The sequence below is a fragment of the Polypterus senegalus genome, chromosome 12 (genome assembly GCF_016835505.1).
Source record: "Polypterus senegalus isolate Bchr_013 chromosome 12, ASM1683550v1, whole genome shotgun sequence".
In the NCBI taxonomy this organism is placed as follows: domain Eukaryota; kingdom Metazoa; phylum Chordata; class Cladistia; order Polypteriformes; family Polypteridae; genus Polypterus; species Polypterus senegalus.
The window spans coordinates 49,902,340-49,917,556 of record NC_053165.1 but is presented as its reverse complement, the minus strand read 5'-3'; the positions used below and the strand labels follow the sequence as shown (position 1 = coordinate 49,917,556).

The window sequence follows — 15,217 nt, the reverse complement described above, 5'->3', positions numbered from 1 at the left end:
GGTCTCCTAACTGCCGTGCCGCCCCACCTAGGCAAACAACACTGAATAATCAAAGGCTGCTACTTTCGTGTTAGACCCACTAATTAGTAAATAATGGATTAATTAAACAATTAGAACACCTAGAAAAGTATGAAAATACTGTTTAAAAGAAAAAAAAAACATTATTCCTATATAACTGCTTGTTACATTTTAATATATATATATATATATATATATATATATATATATATATATATATATATATATATATATATATATATATATATATATTTACCAAACTTAGTTTTGTAATTTCTATATTATTCCCGAAACAAAGAGTTTAGGAAATAACAGTTCACGTAATTAGCCCAGGAGCCCAATTAAAAACAAAAGCTGGTTGGAACAAAAACCTGCAGCCGCAGGGGGTTCCCAGGACCGAGTTTGGGAAACTTTAAATGGCACTTTTGCCACTCGCAATATGGCGGACACGCTGACGTATCACAGTGAATGCCGTGAATGTCTATCTATTTATGTCTATGGCAGTGATACCCTTCTCAAGAATGCTGATAAAATGATGGCCGCATGCTCCCAACCCTATTTAGTGTGCGCATGTGCTTGGTATCTGATCATCACTGCGCGCCTGTGTCTTGTCGTGTAACTTGGCGCGTGCCGCCACAAGACGACCGCGAGAACCCTCAGATCAGTTCCGAGTAAACACGCTTGATGGCCACATTGCAGCCATCAGGTGGCGTGCCACCCAACTCTGCACATGCAATTCTATTTTTATCATCCGACTACAAAGTATCAGGTTCTTCTGCGACTTCTTAAAATAAAGCGTCACTGACGGTTTGTTTAGCCCGTTAATTAATATAAACGCCGCCGGTGTTATTTTCAGTTATAAAACGTATCATCATTATCATTACAGTTAAAATAGTTAGCTAGGAAGCAGCAACACTGAAAAAAACAGCAAGATGGCCAATGTGTCATATCTTATCTCCAATCTGCTGGAAAAAATGACATCCACTGACAAAGATTTTAGGTAAGAGGGCTGTTCAGCGGTGGTTTACTTTGCATGAACATGAGGGATGTTTTTGTACAGCAGGGGCTTGGACGTGGAGCCCCCCTTCCAGTACCCATACACGACCGCTACATTTCAGAGTTTCTCTATATGGGGAGGTGGGGCACAGCGCCTCCGTCATATTTATATCACTAACGTACAATCCATATAATTTGCTGTGCAGCTCGTGGAATTTCAGGGAAAAGTGAGCAACCCTGCTTGTAAATGAATTATGAGTCACTTGAGGTGAAAGAAAATATCTTCTGATTGTGCGAGGATTGTAAGATGTTTTGTTGTAACTACAGACCCAGTCATTTTTAGTTCTTCAACAGTAGCGTTGTGAATCATTTTCCGAAAAAAGTCTGTATTATTATAGAACACTTTTTATAGTAAATACTTCTGTATAGCCCTTTGAGTAGCCAAACACTTTACAGTACAACATCAACCTATGAAATGGCATGTGGAATGCACTAAATACAAGATGAACAGCCAGTAAAATAAATACAAAGTCAGAACAATTAAAAGGAGCGTAATATTACACTATGTAGAGAGATAATGGGATACCTTGAATGTATTGGGTTTGCTTGGTAAAACTGAATGCGTTTTAAATTACTGCATTCATTTAGTAACGTTTTACCTTTAAACTATGTCATTCTGTCCTAAACTCTATGATGGATGATGAAAATATGGGCTAGAAAGATGCATACATATTATAGATAGACATGACAGGCACTACATGAATGACCAATATGAAAGGCGCAGGTATTGCTAAATTTATGTGCTTTGTGTAAAACAAATCTAAAGACCTTTTTCGTTACAGTGGAGGCAATATTATGATGGAAGCATTAAAATAACAGTTTATTTAACATTTTCCTTTATCCAAACCAATAGTAGTATAAGGATTCTTTATTTCTGCAGCATGACTACTTACTGTAGGTAGTTTAAATGATCCACACTGGGTCTAGCAGAGAGTTGTTGCTAAAGCAGAACAATTAAAGTATATAGTTAAATACAATAGCCACTATAGGCAAATGAATTAATAAATTAATAAATTAATGAGCTTTATTTTATATAGTACCTTTCTAATTACTTATCATCCAAAGATCATTTAATAGTCCAAAGATCATTTTACAAGTACCGTGCAGATTAAATCATTCAATGTCATGCAGTAAATTAGGGATGGGGATTGAATAGGCAACCTTGTGCACTCAGACCTAGCCATTAGGCTACAGTTAATTAGTATATAATGTCTAAAAGGTTTAGATTAGCTTTACACAGATACTAAATCGATGAGAACATTCTGTAAATGCCAACAGTCTAGCAAGCTTAATTTAGTTTTTTTTTTTTTACGCCAACTTTATGAAGTGTCATTATTATGTAATTTAGGACATAGTCATTTATTTTATACTGAATAAACATATCCTGTATGAAATTAAAAGTGTTCATGGACAGAATGATTTTTTGGAAATTTCATTTTCAGTTTTAAACAGAAAAAATTAAGAATACCAAATGATTCATTTTGATTTAAAAAAAAAAAATCATCATCAGATTCCAAGCCAGTACCGCTTTATCAGGAATTCACTAATCTTAGCCACTATTCCTTTCACGATGATGGACACATTCTGCCATGACAGTAATCTTGTTAGTGGTGCTCCTCTAGCCAAACTTGTATCCTCTTGAGTGAAATCATGTTTTAAAGAAATTAAGGGTGATGTATGTTAATGGATTAACAATTCCTCATCATATTTCCTAGTATTCCTGCTACTTATCAGTGGTTTGATTGGCTTGCCTCAAGGTGTAGAAATCTCCACACTAGCAGTGTCTATTTGGAGTATAACCTAAATAAAATGGCATCTCAAATGGCTCATTTGAATTTTCAGCTGAAATCAAAGCATGAGTGCCACTTTCTCAAGATTGTGTGTCATACCCAAACAGACATTTCAGTGTCATAAGTAATTGCCTGTAGTACTCAAACATTATTTACAAATTGTTGTAAATCAAATTAAATCTTGCATTTTTTTTCTTTTGCTTTTTAAGTCATTTTTATTTAGCATGCATTTCTCACATTAGTCTTTTTCCAGTAGATTTGCATTATTGTTTAAACTTTTTTCAGGGTTGTATTATTTATTTTTAACATTCCTGTTCATTTTATGCTAACTGAGCATTGTTTTTGCATTTTGTAATAACTGTCTTTTGTTCATTTATTTATTTGACTGACACCTTTTATCCAAGGTAACTTACAACATCTGGGATTGTAATAAAGCACAAAAGAGCTCATGAAGGGTCTGGGGCACCCGATGGCAAATCCCCTATATTGTAAAGAGTGCAAAAGGCACTAAAGAAAATGTGGGTTAACGCAAGGTCACACTAGTCCTGTTGTTTAGGTCGAGTCTGCCCCAAGATGGAGGTGGTTTCATTTCTAGTGATTTTTGGGAGAAAGAGGCGGACACAGATGGGCTGGCCCTGGAAGTGACATCATAGATGGTGGCAAGTCAATCTTCCCCTGCAGAGGGGAAAGAAGAAGAGATACCATTATTGCATAGCACCCTCAGTTGGTCCAGGGTAACCTGTACGTTGTTTCCCAAGCACACATGTGCCAAGATACAACTGGTTACATTCTTCTTGTTTTTCCAATTGGTGCCCAGGCAGGTGGGGTGACTTGCTGAGGGTCACACAAGTGTCAGTGACAGGATTTAAACCTCCAAACCCAAAGTTTGCAGTCCAGTAACTTAACCAGTACATCACAGTACATGAAGTCTGTGCTCTTTTAGTTTATTGTGGTAATGTATGTGTTGAAAGGCACAAAAAATAAAGAAGCAGTGAACAATTACCCTTCTGTTAATTCATCAGTATTAAGTATTTGCTTAATTCAGTTCTTCTCTTCTGTTCCCACTTTTTCCAAACTACCCTAAAAACTGATCAAATAATGCATCAATGGAATGTGTAAAATACAATATGGTTAATTTATTAGATTGAATCTAGATTTTATAGATTAAAATATATCATGTTTACGGTTGCACAGTATGTATATACAAAATATCATAAACATTTTCTTGAGAACAGAATATTCAGCCCTACATGGCTTGTTACTCCTGGTTTATTATGATGAAGCCCCTCAAAATCTACTGCCCAGTACACTACCACGTACTGTATATATGGTTCTCGGTGTAAAGAAAACAATTCTAGTGTTTGTGAGAGATGTACCCTTAATCAGCTCCAGTCTGCTTCCCAGTATTAGAATTGAAAGACTCATTTTAAAATAACAGTTGGTATCCACCATTCTAATTTCCTGAATTATTATGAACATGTCTGTCTTTAACCTAGCTCATTTAATCATTTCTTATAGCTGGTCTCCTTAGACTCAGTGTGTTTGGTCTTCTCTGGACATTCTTTAGTGAGGTTATAACTTATTTGTGTTAGAAACTGCAGACAAGTCACAAGTGAGTTGTAAAGCTTAAGAATAACCTCTGCTAATTTATACCTGATATCCTTTAGGCCTTTTTAATTATTCTTTCTTATAAGGTGTACTTTTATTTATTTATTTATTTGTTAGTTTTTTTTTTATGAAACAAATCGTATCTCAATCAAGTTAAAACAACGTAGCAAGTGTAACAGTACATTCCAGAAACAATCCATGAAAGTCAGCAATCAATATTCACACAATGAAGAGAGCCATACAGTTACTGTGCCCCATCTACAATGATTCTCTTAAATAAAATAATTTAACAAATAAGAAAAAAGTTTCATTAGAATGAATTACATTAATGAGATCTTGCCAAGATCTGAAAAAATTGTGAGCAGATTCTCTTGTAAGGAGAATTTTATTTTTCAAATTTGAAACAGTATAGAGCATTACTTTCCTATTGGGTTATAGATAAAGAGATTGTGATTCTTTCAGTCGAGCAGAACAGGCCTCTGTGAAGAAGTGTGATAATGTATAGGAGAGTACAACAGATGTTTCCAAGTAAACTTTCCTCCCTTCTGGTATTACTCCAAATACTGCTGTTAAAGGGTTAAGACTTGTTTTAAATCCAAGACTATCTGAGAGGTATACAAAACGGTTTAAGTCTTGATGTTCCTAGATTGTGTTGTCTAATGTTTTATGCATTGCTATGCATTATTAATGTCATCCCAAGTCCCCCCATATTGTCAAGACATGCATTACAGGATGAAGCAGCAAGAATATATTATCACAATGTCAGCATGTCCTCTGATGGACTAGCACTGTTTTAGAGTTATTTTTTTCTGTCCATACAATACTGGTAGGGAAACTGTTAAACCTCCAAGACAATAAAAAATGGGCTCAGAAAGTAGATGTATGTATTGATTCAGACAGAGATTACATTCTGTAGATGACATTGCTTTTTACAGGTTTATGGCCACCAATGATCTGATGATTGAGCTCCAGAAAGACTCAATCAAGCTAGATGAAGATAGTGAAAAGAAAGTGGTCAGCATGCTGCTGAAGCTACTACAGGACAAGAATGGAGAAGTGCAGAATTTGGCAGTGAAATGGTAAGATGATCAGACATTTTCATCTAAATGTTATGATAGTATGTAGTTGATTAAAGAAATAGTGACTATATAGTTAGTGTTATTTATTTAATGGTATTTATTTAGTGGTTATCTATCTATCTATCTATCTATCTATCTATCTATCTATCTATCTATCTATCTATCTATCTATCTATCTATCTATCTATCTATCTATCTATCTATCTATCTATCTATCTATCTCATTTAAATTATACCAATGTGATCAAACATCAATCTATTTTACAAACAGTGTGCAGCCATGATGACTTTAAAGCTTTGAAATATACAGACAATATAGGTTTAATTTTGGGAAAGCTATTTTTTCAGTCTTTGTGCTCTGTTACAGGTGCTTAATGTGGTCACTACAGAGTAAAATGTGTTTGCCTACAGCCACACAATAGCCAGGATTTCCTGAAAGGAAAAAAAAACCATCAGGGCTGTGGAGAGTCCTGTTTGCTTTTCATAACGTTTGTTTCTGTCCACAGCCTGGGCCCACTTATCAGCAAGGTGAAGGAGTATCAGGTAGAAACTATTGTGGATACACTTTGCACTAACATGCTATCAGATAAAGAACAACTACGTGACATCTCCAACATAGGTCTTAAAACAGTTATTGCTGAGCTCCCACCACCATCCACGGGTAAGCACAGCATGTTTTGGGGAATGATAATCTACACCTGTCTAAAACATGGGTATGCCAATTAGTGTCTAATCTGATTCCTTTTTCCTCTTTTAGTACAGGACCCAGGGGCTTTGTGCACCAATTTAGTCTATTTGTGATTTTTTTTAACAATTAACAGTCAACTGCAGCTTTGTTCATCTATGGACTTCTCTATACAAACATAATGCTACCATCTACGTTTTTCACTTTTCCAAGATAATATACCTCATACTGCTGTTGCTGCATGTTTGTGGTTACATTAGTTTTTAATTTAATATGGTGAAAAGCTCACAGAATTATTAAATTCATTCTTAGAAACGACTAAGAACAGGCCGAATACGGTGAATAAGATTAAGCTAATGGTCACACAGTATTAAGTTGGACCACTTTGCAGAGTTTTCACTTTTACATTAAAATCTTTTTCTGTTGTTTAGTTACAAAAAAAATCCAAATTAAATCCACTTTGAATCAATGTTGTAATAAAATCGAATGTGATATTGTTCAAGGTGCTGTGAATAATGAATATAATAAATAAACAATATATACATATACATGTGTCTGTCTATTACTTGGAAAGCCTTGGTTAAATGTTTAAGTTGAGGCAATATATATTGCCTGAAGATACAGTATATATATATATATATATATATATATATATATACACACATATATATATATATATATATACACACATATATATATATATACATATATATATATATTTATATACACATATATATATATATATATATATATATACATATATGGTATATACAGGGCAGCACGGTGGTGCAGTGGTAGCGCTGCTGCCTCGCATTTCCCGGGTCCTCCCTGCGTGGAATTTGCATGTTCTCCCCGTGTCTGCTTGGGTGCTCCAGTTTCCTCCCACAGTCCAAAGACATGCAGGTTAGGTGCATTGGCGATCCTAAATTGTCCCTGCTGTGTGTATGTGTGTGTGTGTGTCATGCAGTGGGCTGGCACCCTGCCCGGAATTTGTTCCTGTCTTGTTCCCTGTGTTGGCTGGGATTGGCCCCAGCAGACCCCGTGACCCTGTGTTAGGATATAGCGGGTTGGTCAATGACTGACTGGTATATATATATAATTTGTCAAAATAACATTTCTTTGAATAATGTAATGTTTTTAAGCCTTAAAGGAGCATGTTGTATAATATGCATATAGATGTTAATGAGATACCAAGATTGTTGGAGTAAGTGAAGGTAGGAAATTATAGGCACAGCCCCAACAGGAATGTTGTTGTTTTTTTTTTTAATGTGCTTTCAAAGGAATAATGAAATGTCACCTATACTTCATTATTTTCCCTTTCTTTTGTAGGCTCGGCTCTGACTACAAATGTGTGCAAAAAAATTGCTGCACAATTGACAGGCGCAATTGGAAAACAGGAAGATGTATCTGTGCAGCTGGAGGCACTAGATATCCTGGCTGACATGCTGAGCAGGTAAACACAGTGCAATGGGAGAGTCTGTGAAACAAGCAGGGAGGAGTTTGGTAATTTCACAAATAATCTAAAGAATTCATTGGGCTCAGGTAGTCAACCGTCAAACATTAAAATTTAAAATTACCGTGCTCATTTACTAAATATGTTCCAAAGTTGTTTATAAAATATATACATTCAGTTGTTTTAAATGGAGTAAGGTAGGATGGAAAACATTTCTTTTGTATCAGAGAACCGCCTTACGGAAATAAATGAAAACCTGAATTGCATGCCAGCTACAATACTGAAACATTTATCTTCTTTGAATGATAGCACACAAATGCATATTAACTGGACTGTTTTATTTATTAATTAATCTGAAATTCTTAAAAACACTGTTTAAAATGATTTCTTAATGAATGCACACAAAATATAGAACTTATTTTGATCAACTGTTTTCTTGCACTGTTTCTTGCTGACATGTTTATTTACATTTTAATAAGTGAAAAGTGCCAGTAGCTCCTTATTTGAATATTACTGAAAGGTTGTTTTATATTATGCTGGATGTGGGAAAGCTATTTTTACAATTTTGTGCTCATGAAATCTTTGTGATATTTTATTCAGAGCAACTTATATTTTAACTTATTCAATCTCTTGATGTAGATTAGGGGGAACTCTAGTTGCCTATCACTCCTCCATCCTAAGCTGCTTGCTCCCTCAACTTACCAGCTCCCGGCTGGCAGTTAGGAAGAGAGCCATCATCGCTCTAAGCCATCTGGTCACCAGCTGTAATGACACCATCTTCAGTGAGCTAATGGAACATCTCCTTGCAGAACTCTCCAAAAATGCATCCACATCAACAACACGCACATACATACAATGCGTAGCTGCTATCAGTAGACAGGCTGGACACAGGATTGGTAAGTACGCATGGACACTTTTTAATTAGAATTAGTGAAGTCACCTTTGGGTTTACTTTTACAGAAGGTAATATAGTAGACTGTGTAAATAAATATAAACCATTAAAGATCCAAGATTCAATAAAATGAACCTAACCAGTTAATTTATATCTGATTGATGAGGATTAAAAGGGCAAAATAACAACTGTCATAACATGCAAATCCCAGTTTTCTTATGTTAGATTAAAATAAGGGAATGATGACATACTATAACTAATAGTGTGCAGTAGATCCTAATATCCAATAGAGAGATATGGCCTTATTTTGTTACTTGTAGAAAATGCTTCCAATACAAAAGAGTAAAACAATATGCATCTACAAAATGTAGAGAATGTCCTGTTTTCAAAAAGATGCATTTTAAGACTCATTAACAAGTCATTTAACAATGTTTATTACATTGCATTGATTGTTTGTTCTCAGAATTGTAGGTGAGGATACCAAAGTGACTTTCATCCACATAATTCTACAAAAAAAACATCATATACATTAGTGACGAAACAAAAAAAAAACTACCAAGTAAACACCAAGAAAAACAACAATAATCACTGAAAATGATCAACCACATTTTTCTTTTGTACAATACATAAATTTGAGTATAAATTGCATGTAGCAGCATTTTTTTCCCAAACATTTTCATTGTTTAATTATAAGAAGTTTTTTAAACTTGGCACAGTTTTTATGATTGTTTTAGACCACGCATTTGCTTCTAAATAAACACCCAAATGAATAATATGGATATGCATTCAGTTTGTTAAGCATAGACATGTCAATGCATACATTATTGCTACAAAATAATTTATAACACAGTCAAACGACAAACAAATCATTGCTTTTAGTCTAAAATATGACAAATATATTGTTTTGTTTAAAATTGTATGGTGTATCATTATAATACACATAAATAAAATCAGTGTTTTATAGTGAATGCTCTACCCAGCACTAGTATTCAAAACTCACTTTCACACCAAACATGAATGAGCAAGAACAGGAAAAGTAGATATAGTCATAAATGTTAAATTGGATAGAAGGTTGATTAAGAATATTTAGTATTATTTGAAGAGTTGAGCCTGAATTTCATGTGTGAATTACTTTGTAGATTAGATTAGATTAGATTATGCTTTATTTGTCCTCAAATGGAATTTATAATTATAGGGTGGGTTCTAAATTTAAATAAATGTGTTATAGGCTTGAGTGGGATTCAGTAAAACCTTTAAAAAGAATAATACATAAACATCATATATTATTTAATTTATCATAACTAGTGATAAGCAAACTGTACAGAGTTCATTTGGCAAAATCAAGGAAATGTTCTGGAACTTTGTAGACCTTGGTGAAATGCATTAAAGCAAATTTGATAGGTTAAACTAAACTATTTTGAGTTAATTGTAATGGTGTAGTGGTCTTTTAAGCATCCCTGAGGGTTAGGGAAGTGTCTGCCAACTTTGCTGGTCTGATTATCGTGGCCAAAAATGTGACTGGAGCTGTGAGGTGTCAGTGATAACCAACAAATGGTCGCAACTAGCAATAGGTAAAACACACACACACACACACACATATCTATATATATATAGTCCTCTGACTTTCAACTGTTTTTACTTTCAGTAAACTTAATGTGTAAATATTTGTATGAACACTAAAAGAGTCAACACCATAAGACATAAACTAAAAATGTTTCACAATGTGTCCCTGAATGAAGGGAGGCTCAAAATCAAAAGTACCAGTCAGTATCTGCTGTGGCCACCAGCTGCTTGAAGTACTGCAGTGCATCTCCTCCTCATGGACTGGACCAGATTTGTCAGTTCTTGCTGTGAGATGTTACCCCACTCTTCCACCAAGGCACCTGCAAGTTCCTGGACATTTCTGGGGGGAATGGCCCTAGCCCTCACCCTGCGATCCAACAGGTCCCAGACGTGCTCAATTCCTTCGACGATAAACACGAATCCGTCCATCACCCCTGGTGAGACAAAACCGTGACTCATCAGTGAAGAGCACTTTTTGCCACTCCTGTCTGGTCCAGCGAAGGTGGGTTTGTGCCCATAGGCGGCGTTGTTGCTGGTGATGTCTGGTAAGGACCTGCCTTACAACAGGCCTACAAGCCCTCAGTCCAGCCTCTCTCAGCCTATTGCGGACAGTCTGAGCACTGATGGAGGGATTGATTGTGTGTTCCTGGTGTGACTCGGGCAGTTGTTGTGGCCATTCTGTACCTGTCACGCAGGTGTGATATTCGGATGTACCGATCCTGTGCAGGTGTTGCTACACGTGGTCTTCCACTGCGAGGATGATCAGCTGTCCTTCCTGTCTCCCGGTAGCGCTGTCTTAGGCGTCTCACAGTGCGGACATGGCAATTTATTGCCCTCGCCACATCAGCAGTCCTCATGCCTCCCTGCAGCATGCCTAATGCACGTTCACGCAGATGAGCAGGGACCCTGGGCATCTTTCTTTGGGTGTTTTTCACAGTCGGTAGACAAGTCTCTTTAGTGTCCTGCGTTTTTAGAACTGTGACCTTAAATGCCTACTTTCTGTAAGCTGTTAAGTAAGGTCTTAACGACCATTCCACAGGTGCATGTTAATTAATTGATTATGGTTAATTGAACATGCATGGAAAACATTGTTTAAACCCTTTACAATAAAGATCTGTAAAGTTATTTGGATTTGTAAAACATTATTGTTGAAATACACAGTCCTGAAAAAGGGACGTTTCTTTTTTTGCTGAGTATATATATATATATGCTTTGGAATTTGTTTTTCAATCAAGAAGATAGAAACACCTTGTAAATAGTAATAAATGTTTACCATATCATACCATACCATTTTCTAAGCCTGCTTAATTCTTATCAGGGTTATTATTTCATGCGGTCTTCATGTGCTTTCTGACTTGGGGAGGAGGAAGGATTTGTCACCAGGCCGCATGGCTAATTTTGCATGCATACGGCTGCTACAGATCTCATGCTGGCCTTGCAAGGCATTATGGAGCTCTGGGAAAAATGTTTAAACCAACCAAATGGCAAATTTACATGAAAATATTTAGCAAACAAGGTCACCAGCAAAGACAACATATTTGCCCCCAAATACGCTTTGACAAATGTTGCTGATGAACACTAATGATAGCATTTGCATATACAAAATATTTTCATTGAACTTTTTCATAGTAATTAAAAAATAAATAATGCTTAATTAATAATATCAAAATTAAAACCTAAACATCATAGTATCAGTGCTATATGAACCAGCAGGCTATGAGATTACTCAGGATACTTTCATTTATAGCATCTCTTTAAACGCTGCTTTTGTGAAAGGATTTTTCAAATATGGTTTGTCTACTAGTCACTTGATCAAATATCTGATATTTGCTGTTGTAAGATTATGTTTGAATTTATAAATGAAGGAACCATTACATGATTAATAATACCTAATAACAGTTTACAAAACATATGTAACGACAATACAAACTAAACTGTTATTTCTTTTACACCAATAGATCATACTAATCAACTGTTTGTAACCTCTGTTGATGTCTTGAACTACTTTCAGTAGAAAAATAAAACAAGATTTTAGTAAGGAAATAATTTTAAGGATACAAAATAATTGGACAGCACCAAAAAGCACGACAGTTTCAGGTGGTGTCACTGCTATTACATTTACCTTTAACTTTAACCACAGTACATTGCACATGTTTCTTACATTTCTGTAGGTGAGCACCTGGAGAAAATTGTTCCAATTATTGTCAAGTACTGCGATGTGGAAGATGATGAACTGAGAGAATACTGTTTCCAAGCTTTTGAGTCATTTGTGCGCAGGTACTTTTAAGGATTGTTCTCTCCATTCTTTTCATCTATCTGTATCTCTTCTACCAAATGTTTTCTCACTAAATAATTAAGACAATTAAAATAATTGTGTGATTGAAAGTGCATTGATCTCTTGTTGGATGCAGTTCTCTGCAGATTGTAGAATCAGTATTCTCTTCTATAAAACTTAATGGTATACCTTTTTTGAGGACCAGTATATGTGTAGAATCAGTAAGTCTTTTCATTGCACTTTAGGTGCCAGGTCTAAATTACAAATAAAAAGAAAACCCTGTTTCTTTGACCTGATTTTGTACTGTTTTTTAAATTACTTTACTGTATTATGTAATGATAGCACATCTGCTCTACTTCTTTCAGTTACAGGTTGAGGAAACAAAGAAAATGACCAAATCCTTAACTGTTATGTCTTTCAGATGCCCAAAAGAAATGTCTCCTCACATTTCAACTGTAATTAAATTGTGCCTTAAATATATTACTTATGATCCTAATTATAACTATGAAACTGATGATGATGAGGAGGAGGCAATGGACATAGATGATGGTGGTGAAGAAGATCAAGGTGAACTAATGATTTGGAAACAATTCAACCTGGCAAGAGTACTAATGTTTTCTTTTCATGTATTTATATCATTTTGCAGACAGGTAGTAAAGAACAAGTATACTGTACATAAATAAACTCTTCCTCCTTGAATTTTGCCCACAGTGCAGGTTCCACTTGTGATTCAACAGCCTCCATTCATCATGGCTCTGGGTGTCCCTGAGTTTAAAGCCAAATTCCTTCACACCTCTCTTGTCTTTGATTTGATTCCACTGTGGCTCCTTCTTTAATGCGTGTCTGTACCAAAAAGGCAGACTTCCATGGCCTTTTCTGTTATTCAAAGTACTTCTAGCTTGTTCCTTGGCATATTATTTGGAATCTTGTCCTAGCTCCATCTAAACATCTTCATTTCATCACATGAAGCATTTGTTAGTGTTTCTTGTCTGTTGCTTCAATCTCATGAATTTGATATTCATCTCTTAACATTGTCTATGATATTGGAAGATTTGGCACTTGAAAGGGGTCATTTTCATGGTCAATTGTTTGTTTCCATTGTGCTGGTATCAACATTTCAGGTAGTCTAAGTCTGTCAACTTTGGACTGAATTGTTTAAGTCACTTCTTACATAGTGGGGCCCTTGCCTGGAGCCCTTCACACATCTTGGCAGCAATCATGATATCATTTGTATAGAGCAAGATCCATCGTGGGATTAGCTAAATGTTTTTTGTAATGCAAGTGCTGATTATTGGTGTATCCCATTGTACATCTGCTACTGTTCCCTTGTGCAGCACCTGTATCCACTTTACATACTTGTATGAGACATTTCTCTTTCTGAGTGAATACCAGATGATGTTGATCATGTTGAACCCAGTCAAAGGTTTTTTCGAGGTGAATGAAGGCAAGGTGGTGCTCAGTGTTAATGTTCATGAACCATAGGGTGCCACTATCCCCCAAGAAATTACCAGAGTTCTGATATTGAACTTCCAGAGTTCTGTAACAGTATCCAGTCCCATTGCTTTCTTGTTTTACATTTTTGTGATGTAAACCACGATTAGGAATGACTATATTCACATACCATCCCAGAAGCTGAGTCTGCAGGTAGGATTATGGGATGTGGAAACATTCTCTGATTTCACCTTGATGACAATATTATCTGTTAATAAGCTTTCACTTACCTTGTTGATCTGTTTGATGTCACCAGTGTACAATGTGGCATGATGTCTGGCCTTGATTGGTCTTTCCTTGTGGTGTGTCGAGATTTTGTAGTATTCGGCATTTGCTGCTGCAGTTGCATTATCTGTTTCTTTCTTCTTTACCAGATACTGCTTCTTTTTTTTTCCTTTTAGTTTGGTACCATCTCTTGTAGACAGCTTTCTTTTCATTGAGGATGGCTTTCATGTTTTAATTCCACCACCAGGTTTACTTATCGGTCTTGGAGAGGGGGTGGTTTCTAGTGTGATTGGTTTTTCAGTCCCTCATGATGCTTTCCCTTATTTAATGCGCTTAGTGTCAGTTTGGCTTCTCTTCTTCCCAACTGTCTTTAATGCCTCACCAGAATACATGGGTTAGTGCTGGGTGATGTGATGATTGTAGAATTCTTTACAATTTTTGCATCTTATTGGCAGATTAATTCATAATCATTCTGCGTCTTCTTGCAGAAGTGTTTGCTATGATGAAGTTATTTACTTCTGCAAATTCCATGTTGCGTATCATTGTTTACAGTGCTTTATCTTTGACCACCATGAAACCGTAGTGTGAATTTTCCCCTTTCCCACATGTCCATTAAATATTAAAGTTGCAACTGATAAGGGTGTTCTCGTATCTCTAATTGTCCTGCATATTCTTCTTGTCATCCCAGAAATGATCCTTTTCAGATTTATTGCAGATGATTTTTTCGCACCTATCATGACACCATATAAGTATGTGGTGTCTTAAGTTGATCTTTATTGACATCAATCTGTCTGACATTCTATGCACCATGACTATATCATGAAGTTGAGCTGAGGCAACAGTCTCAACTCCTTTCTAAGCCCTCTTTCCCATAGAAAAAAATAATAAACAAGCATAGCCATTATAAAACTCTTGAATATCAATTTAGTTTCTTGTAAGCATACAGTTTCCTCTTTCCTTCATGCAAGCTTCTCAGCAACTTCTCTACTTTTTGCAATCATCTCTACAATGTTAAGGTTGGTTTGTCATGAGGGGATTATGGTTTAATAATGGTGGGACTAGTTTATTTGGGGGCGGCACGG

The 15,217-nt window shown here is 35.8% G+C and overlaps 1 protein-coding gene across 1 annotated transcript in view; it reads left to right on the top strand.

Annotated features, from left to right (window-relative positions):
- The first annotated feature begins 654 nt into the window (after positions 1–654).
- cand2 (cullin-associated and neddylation-dissociated 2 (putative)) overlaps positions 655–15,217 on the top strand; it is a 31,323-nt gene continuing 16,760 nt past the window's right edge. Inside the window, exons 1-7 of the mRNA XM_039771125.1 lie at positions 655–1,018; positions 5,408–5,551; positions 6,058–6,212; positions 7,566–7,689; positions 8,329–8,585; positions 12,316–12,421; positions 12,841–12,986. Of these exons, the coding sequence (XP_039627059.1) occupies positions 951–1,018; positions 5,408–5,551; positions 6,058–6,212; positions 7,566–7,689; positions 8,329–8,585; positions 12,316–12,421; positions 12,841–12,986 (1,000 nt within the window). The 5' untranslated portion in view covers positions 655–950. The remainder of the gene's footprint in view (positions 1,019–5,407; positions 5,552–6,057; positions 6,213–7,565; positions 7,690–8,328; positions 8,586–12,315; positions 12,422–12,840; positions 12,987–15,217) is intronic.